Genomic DNA, 9,050 nt, shown 5'->3' on the forward strand with positions numbered 1-9,050 from the left:
GTGTGGGTTTTAGACTTTTTTTTTTTTTTTTTATTAATTGGACTAAATGAACATATTCTTTGCCAGTTTCAACACTGCAAAAATAAATGGTTGATAAAATCATATGTGAGGAAATACTTCTCAAAATGGTTGGCGTGCAACATTGTAGATCTGCTGTTTTTTAATCACAATTTTTATCAAATTATGCTTTTTCCCCGAAAACTGCAATGAATGACAAGTCAAATGAATAATTACAAAGACTGTAATTGCAACCTTAAACAGAGAGAAACTGCGGTTTCATCTGCACTCTAGCCCTGCCATCCTGCTTCATACCTTCTGTAGTCTAAACAAGTCTAAAAAGATCAACAACGATGGATTAAAGTCCAAACTAGTGGATGAAAAAACCTTTACGTATATTCAGAGAATATTTCAAAACCATTCACAGAACAGCTGCTGCGTATTACGCCAGATTTTGTGCCATGACCTGTTTTTCTTTTCTCTCTCTGTTTTTCCACCTCTTTATCTAACGTCAGAGAGGAGTTGGAAAAGCCCAAGCAAAATCGCTCACTAGAGACAGTATTTCAACATACATCTAAACTCAAGAGATACAACGTGTGTAACAGGATGTTTCCAGTGATAATTCAGCATTTAGTCAGCGTGGCTTTATTTTGACATCTCTCAATGAAGATCGTAGGAAAGTTTTAGTCCAGGATTCTGACTATATTTCATATACTGGCTCAAGAAAACATGTCGGAAGTCAAATAATGTATTTGCAATGGACTGAATTACCTGAGACCAGTCTGGCATTCTGTGCAGATGTTCGCAGATGTGCATTTCTTGCAATTCTCGGTGCATTTCCAGCACATGGTGGAGTCTGCAAGAGAACAGCCACATGAGGTCTCAAATTCAACACAATTCACAGCCAAACAGCATGTGAGGTTTTCTGGAGTGAGATGAAGTGTGACTTGCCCAGGTCCAGGTAGAAGCCGTCAGGACAGGAGCTGGCGCAGTTGTTTCCTCCCTCCACAAGGAACAGACCCGAGCGGCAGGTTGAACACTGATCATTGCGGCTGCCGATACAGGACTCGCACAGCGGAGAGCACTTCTTACAGCGCTTCTTATCGTCCCGGAAAAACCCAGTCGGACACTCAGGTACACACATCCTGAGAGACAGACAGACGGAGGTGGAAAGAGAAAAGGAGAGAGACAGACACAGACAGGAAGAGCCACATGAGAGCAGAAAAATCAACATCTGGAAGCCGTGAGGAAAGACTTTCACCAGGAAACAAAGGCAAAATTCAGTCTGAGAAAGCCATCAGCTCCAGATGTGAGCAAGGCTTGTGTAACTTGGGATGCCGGAGAACACAAAATCTATAAATGTAATCATGACATGTGCGTGCGCACACGCACACACACACACACACACACACACACTCACAGAGTGTCTGGATAGATGTGAGATGTTAGCAGGGCCACGCAGACACACAGCTGTTGTCAGCATGTGCTTTTGTGTTTTTATAGAAGTTAATTAATCTTTTGACTCCAAGTAAAATTATTTTCAATAATAATAAAAAAGAATAAAAAATAAATAAAAAAAGAGTACCTTCAGTAATACACCCTTTCTGCAAATGTATTAAAAACTTTCTCAATCCTTTAGTTGCTCTAATTATGTTATGCAATGCACATGTTTCATGTTGGGGTATTGTATCACCCTGTAGGGAGTTTATTTTGCAATGACTGACTGGCTGTACAGCCGGTTCATTTTAAGGCTACATACCAAACAAATGAATACATGGACATTTAATACTGATTTGAGTTTCACACCAAGGTCAATGAGAAATGCGCCAAGTTCTTAGAAATGTCCTCATGTATCCATGCTGCTTTCATACACTACTGTTCAAATGTTCAGGGTCGGTGAGATTCTCTTTTCTCATTTATTTGATCCAAAACAATTAAAAAAAATACAGTAAAAACAGTAATATTGTGAAATATTATTATAATTTAAAATAACTGTTTTCTATTTTAATATATTTTAAAATATAATTTATTCCTGTGATGGAAAGCTGAATTTTCAGCATTATTACCCCAGTCTTCAGTGTCACATGATCCTTCAGAAATCACTCTAATATGCTGATTTGCTTTCTTATTATCATCAATGTTGAAAACAGTTGTGCTGCTTTGTATTTTTGTGGAAATGGTAATACAATTCAATATCACCATTCAAAAGAACAGCATTTCTTTGAAATAGAAATCTTTTGTAACATTTTAAATGGTATAAACATTCTAACTGTCACTTATGATGATGCATCTTTGCTAAATAAAAGTATTATTGTAATGTAAAATTTGTACTACCGCTAAACTTTTGAACAGTAGAGTATGTTTTAAAAACAAATTAGATTTTCATATAAAAAGTTCAAATTTAATGACTAAAAATATCGTATTACTAATCTTATCTTATTACATAAATAAATATTGATTAAATATAGGTTTCTAAATTAAGCATATTTTAAAGGTAAAAATCTTTTTTTTTTACAAATAGCATTAATTATTTACAAATAAGTTATTAATTAATTCTAGTTCAACCTGAACTAACCTTGTCATGTCATAAAAATATGAAATGATCTGATATTTTAAGAAACCTACAGTCCTACAGTCATGAGGGTCTGCATGGATATGTGATATCATTTCATGTTATATTTTTGTTTCGTGCAAATATCTGTACATTTGTTCTACCCCGAGATGCCTTTTTAAAGGGGTCATATGATGCAATTTCAATTTTTCCTTTCTCTTTGGAGTGTTACAAGCTTTGTATAAGTTAATGCATACAGAAAAAAAAGGTCATTATGTTATTGAACCAAGTACCAACATTTTTTTAAAAAGTAGTAAAAAAATAGTTTAATGTGTACTGATGTTGTGAAAAGCTGTGTACCTGGTGTTGTTCTTGAACTTGAGGAAGTAGTGGAGGCAAGTGATGCACTGCTGGGGCCCTGGACCCTCACAGCCGTTCTCACACTCAGGGTGGCACAAGCCTTATGTGAGAAAACAGAAACTGATCAGTTTCCACAGATACGCAGTGAAGCATAATAGAATTACAAAAGAGTACTTACCCACATACTCCTCACTGTACTCGTCATCAGGCTGAGGCTCCACCAGTGAGCGAGGCTTGTCACTGCGGAATGAGTACGGATGCACGGAGGTGCCATAAAGTATCAGAGACCACTCTTTCAGCTTGCCTGGAATGAATAACAAGTCAGTCGGTGTGCAAAGAAATTAAACCCTCATTTACAGAACTAATATTTCTCGGCCTTCCCAATTGGAAATTGTTATTCACAAGTATGTCAGTATCAGTACTTAAACTAAACAGACAAAGACTGATGAAATGAAAGCAGGACAGTTAATAGACTCAAAATTTCAATATAAATAATTTACGATTAATATAAACATTTTTTTATAGTTAACGCATTCTGTCAAATTTAAGTAAACAAAGAATGTTTTGGGTTCTGCAGATAACTATTCCATAGTTTTATATATGGAATATATAGAAAAAAAAGTCTCTCAGGCTTATCAAGGCTGTATTTAACTGATCAAATGCACTGTAAGAAACAGTAATTTTATATATATATACTCAAAACTTGATGTTTATATATTCTATATATATAAATGTACATATTCTACTGTTTATATATTATAAAAAAACTACGGTCACATTGCTGCCACATATTTTTTTCCACTCAATTATGTCATAGTAATGAGATGTTATGTTAAAACACTATATCTTCTCATAATAATGAGGTTACATCATTAAATCAATATTTTTTGTTTTTGTTAAAAATTACACATTTTCTCGTAATAACGAGATGACGTCATTAAAACAATGTTCTTTAAAAAGAATGAGATAATGAGTCATTAAATGATGTAATTTCTTATAATAACAGCATATGTCATAAAAGCGACATGGTTATTATATCATTAAAACAACATATTTTGTATGTGACCTGACAACAGGGGAAACAGACGTCACATCCAGTTCGATATTCCGCCTGCATTATTGTCAATGGACGATTGCCAATTTTGGCAAAAAAAAAATTTATTTAACTCGGTTCAACTTAAATCTCACACATCAGTTAATTAAGTTTTATTTTTCAGGTCACACTACCTGAACTATTAAACTGTAATCACCGCAATAAATGTTGGTACTGTGGTAGTTACCACACAGCCTATGTTGATATGCATTTGTCAAATCACCTCTGTGTAACACCATGTGGTGTTTTCAAAGGTGAAGGTATGGCTGAAGGAACAGGTAGTGTTTTGCTTGGAGAAAGTACCTGGTGCTTTCTGGCTCCTGAGTTGGGAAGGAGAGTCATAGATCTCTAGTATCCAGTCTCCAGCAGCTTTCTCTCCCCAGCAGTGAGTTGTCATGAATTCCCAGTTCTTAAAGCCCTCCATTGAGTGATCAAACAGCCTGCAGTAACAATAAACAGATGCTACACCACAGCACAAAATGCACTTAAAAATACTGGACCAATTCAGTGGAAATCTGGGAATTCTTCCACTGAAATTCACCAGGGAGAAAGAACAAACCACAATATTCAGTAATTCTATCAAAGTAGCCATTTACTGAAGATTAGTGCATAGTCTGTATACTGTACCTGTTGGCGAGCAGCTGTGACTTTGTCCCTGATGGTGACGTTAGGTTGATTGACAGGTCTCCTCGCCGTGGGTGTGTAATTGTTATACGTACGACCACATGCTCCAGATAAATAACATGATGGTTTGCATTATCCGTGCAGCCCGTTGCCTTGTACACCGAACGAACGACATGCTCTGGACGGATGGTTCTACAGGAAACAAATGTACATTTACTATGACCTATATAACATTATAAATGTCACCTACTGTGGGATGTTTAAGAGCTATTGCATATACCTGATTTGTTTATCGGCATTCTCCACACAGATGTGCTGTGGGGGAACCTGTTTCCAGCGCTCTGCCTCTTTCACCATGGCCTCCGCGTCCATCAACCCAAAGCCATACAGGTGACTAACTGTAAGAATATTTACAACTTAACTGTTCAACAAAAAAAATAACAATATGCACACAAATTTAGAGTTACCATGAACACCAAAATTACCATCAATCATGATGCAGATCAGGGCTATTTTAGTATCATTGAAACGCTATTATGTTTTTATTATTATATTATATTTTATATTTTCCTCTCCATTTTTAGAAATTTTGTTGTGTTTTTGCAATTTTTATTAGTTTTTTGTTTGTATAGATTTTATAAATTTTTTACAATTTTATTATTATAGTTTTCATTTGGGTTATTTTAGTACATTGTTAAACTAAATGAAAATGAGAAACGACACCTTGCCAACTAGATAAAACATTTGTTTTTTATATTAAATTTTTTTCCATTTTATTTTAAGTTAATGTTTATCATATTTCAAGTAATGACACTTTTTTATGGTTTTAGTTTACTATAATAACCCTGATGTACAGTGGGTACGGAAAGTATTCAGACCCCCTTAAATTTTTCACTCTTTGTTATATTGCAGCCATTTGCTAAAATCATTTAAGTTCATTTTTTTTCCTCATTAATGTACACACAGCACCCCATATTGACAGAAAAACACAGAATTGTTGACATTTTTGCAGATTTATTAAAAAAGAAAAACTGAAATATCACATGGTCCTAAGTATTCAGTAAGGGGGTCTGAATACTTTCCGTACCCACTGTATATTCATGTTGTAAAATTAATTGTTCAGCATAGTCTGGAATAGGGGTGGACTATCGTCTCTATCACAGTTATGCTCACGTGACGTCACTGCGCCATCATCTGCTGATTGGCTTCATCACTCTGTCTCCTCTCCACCAATAATTATTATCATGAAAGCTTGTCATTTGAATGCGTTTTTAAGAGCTGCGGTTTAAAAAACAAGCGATTTTAAACCCTCGGAGCACAAGAAGCAGCGAAATTTTGGTATATGTGAGCACTGCCAGAGAGACGGTCTGAGCGCACTCACCTGAAGCGCGCGTACATAAAGCTGCCTCTCACACAGCACACAAGTACTGAACGGAGTTCTTTCTGGCACCTTATTGGGCTTGAACGGTCAAATACACACACTTACGTTTCAAAATGCCCATCTTTGAGAGTATCCTCACAAATACAGTCATTTATGTCTTAAGTGAACCTAAACAGTTGAGAAAAAAAATGCATGTGTATCACTATATTAGAGCCGTGCATTCAGTCTTAAAGTGACAGCAGCCTAATAAACCTGCTGCTGTCTGAGTCATTAATGTTAATCAAACAACAAAAGAGAGTAATCTCTCGCTGCTCTCAACTGAATCACTTTTGTAACTTTAATAGGAATAAATCTGTATTTAAATTTACACAAGTGAAGATAACAGATTTTAAGTAGTTATTTCACATAGGTCTATTACATTTGAGCCTTTGTTCTGTTGCAGTTTTTTGTCCTGTTGCATGTAATTAGTTTTTTTGTTCTTGTTTTATCACAAATTGTTTACTTGTCTTCAGTAAGCTTGAGAGTTTTTTTTTTAGTTAGGCTAGTATTAGATTTTTGTGATACTGAAATCGATTATGTTATTTATGAAATAAACATTTTTTAACATTTTTGCTTTCATAAAAACCTTATTTAAAACACAAATCTGTCATATTGTCATATAAGATTTTGGTCATATCACCCACCCTTAGTCTGGAAAACCCAAAAGACTGAGTTTACAATAATGAAATCAATGTCTGAATATTTCTGGGTATGAAGTTTCTCACAAGCATCACTTCCCATCTGGTGGTTAAAACGAGACAGGGCAGTTTAAAGAAATTAAAAAGCCTGTTACCGTTATAACCAGCGGCATTGGTTTTCCAGTCAGGAGCGCTGAGATGGCCAGCACGAGATGTCTTCACTATTATGTGTTGTACATCTCGCCACGTCAGGAAAGGACTGCAACAGAGAGTCAAAAATAAGATTAATGGACATTTGCGACTATGTGACCAATTGTGTGACTAAATAATATCCCCAAACTGGATTCAATACCTCCAAACCCAATTATTATAATTCAAACAATCACACTGGCCACAGTTTTCAGCTGTAGTTCACAAAGTCTCATTGCCTGGATGTCTGGTTGAAGCGTTCGCTCCCATAATTCACCATGCACAGTGGGATCAAACATCAAACCAAAGAGAGATGGATGCCATGTGTCCCCGACTATCCCCCCGAAATATCGAAACAATCTAACTCTGTTTGGTTCGCTGCATTGTGCTGGGAATATACAGTCACATGGCAGCCATATGTCAAGGTTCTGCTCAATTTCCTGTGTGAAATCAGACACAATTGAAACTTACAGGAATCAAGCCTCTCGCTACACGGCGTTCAGAATCCCAGCATTTTAAAGGGGTGAGGATTTCAACATTCAAATTTAACATATTTCATAATTTTTGGTCACGGTCAAGTACACCCACAGTGCTGACTTGTTTACCTGTTGTAGCTTATCCTTATTGTGTGCACAAAATAGACACTTGGTGCATTTAAGCCATGTGGGAAAGATCATATTTATGATTTGAAAGACACCACAATGTCGTATTGACGAGTGGGAAAGTCAGGGTTATCTTTGATAACGAAGGCCATCAGCGAGGAAACATGGTGGATGCAATAAATATGGTGTCTTTTTTTTGTTTAATTTTATATATACATTTTATACTTTTTATTTCCAAAAATAGCTAAATAGCATGTACAAAATATGATAGTATTGCACAATTATAACAGAATATATGGCGATCCATTTTACAGCACCTTCATAAATTTAATAAAAACAAAAAAGTGAGAAAAAAGGCACTCAATGCACATTTTTATTCATTATTTTTTAGAAGTAGTTAAAAACATTGCTGGAGAAATGTATCTGCCATCTTGCTCCAGCCAAAGTGACTTGAATGCACCTGACGTCATAATTATGACTTCCCAACTTATAAATACAAATTTCCCAGAAGGTCTTAAATGCACACAGTCAAAACACATCAGAAGCGTTAATTAAAAGTCACTGTTTCAGTCACTGTTTTTGTGTAACCTGTATGAGTTTATTTCTTCTGTTGAACACAAAAGATGGTATTTTGAAAAATGTTGGTAACCAAACAGCTGACGGTAGCCAGTGACTTCCATAGTACTAGTGGTCGACCGATATATCGCCAAGGCCGATATATCGGCCAATATTTGGCATTTTTTAAATATCGGCACTGGCCGATAAGTTTTCCTGTTTGGCCGATGCGTTAGAGGCGGGACTTTTATTTTGACGGCGCGCCTGAGCACACAGTGCACACATTCTCCCTCTTGTTCGCTGTTGTCGTTAACAGTTCTGTCTAAATACGGATAGAAGTCGGTCTAATAATCAGATTAAACGAAGGAATTCATGTATACAAAAAGGCTTATAATGATTGCTTTTATATTATTAGTAATAGAAAGGCAAACATTATAATACTTTCTTGTTTGCCGTCAGCATTCAGCAAATACGCATTTATATCATTTAAACAAATCTTTGAATGTCTAATAAACATCCAATTTCAAAAACCTTGCAAACTTAGTCGGATCCAGCTGTGAGATCTTGTGAAGTGTGCATGTGTATCCTGCATGATCGCGTGTTCTCTGCGTGACGGTCGATCCGTGCGAATTGAATACGGACAGGAGAGTTCAGCTTCACTGGAGACGCGCGATCGACAAACTTTGAACTCGTGATTTTAAATTATGCTGCGCTTTATGCATTTGCCCAATGTCATATTCATGCCATTTTCACTGTGTGCTGTATGTAAAATGAGTGTTACCTTGGCTTTATTTGAAAAAACATGATTAATGCACACAAACTTCCCAGAATACTGAGTGCCCTGTTGGTTACAGTGTTTACTTCCTTTTTAATTATATTTTTATTAAATATTTATTTATTTGTGAAAAAATACTTTGTCATCTAAAGTATACGTATGTTTATTTAACACATTTATTTTTAAATCAATTTTCAAATGATTTCAAATTTCTTAAATATTAATTAAAATAAATAAAATTATATC

General features: G+C 35.6%; 1 protein-coding gene across 4 annotated transcripts in view; it reads right to left on the bottom strand.

Annotated features, from left to right (window-relative positions):
• Positions 1-9,050, bottom strand: part of LOC107702857 (proprotein convertase subtilisin/kexin type 5-like) — a 41,811-nt gene that overhangs the window by 9,165 nt on the left and 23,596 nt on the right. For all 4 annotated transcript variants that reach the window (XM_016505284.1, XM_016505283.1, XM_016505282.1 and 1 more), the window contains exons 10-17: positions 6,839-6,942; positions 4,906-5,023; positions 4,629-4,817; positions 4,305-4,441; positions 3,087-3,212; positions 2,909-3,008; positions 949-1,142; positions 769-853 (exon numbers count right to left, since the gene is read on the bottom strand). In XM_016505284.1, the coding sequence (XP_016360770.1) occupies positions 769-853; positions 949-1,142; positions 2,909-3,008; positions 3,087-3,212; positions 4,305-4,441; positions 4,629-4,817; positions 4,906-5,023; positions 6,839-6,942 (1,053 nt within the window). The remainder of the gene's footprint in view (positions 1-768; positions 854-948; positions 1,143-2,908; positions 3,009-3,086; positions 3,213-4,304; positions 4,442-4,628; positions 4,818-4,905; positions 5,024-6,838; positions 6,943-9,050) is intronic.

Source organism: Sinocyclocheilus anshuiensis, unplaced genomic scaffold, assembly GCF_001515605.1.
Source record: "Sinocyclocheilus anshuiensis isolate Anshui unplaced genomic scaffold, SAMN03320099.WGS_v1.1 scaffold366, whole genome shotgun sequence".
NCBI lineage: Eukaryota > Metazoa > Chordata > Actinopteri > Cypriniformes > Cyprinidae > Sinocyclocheilus > Sinocyclocheilus anshuiensis.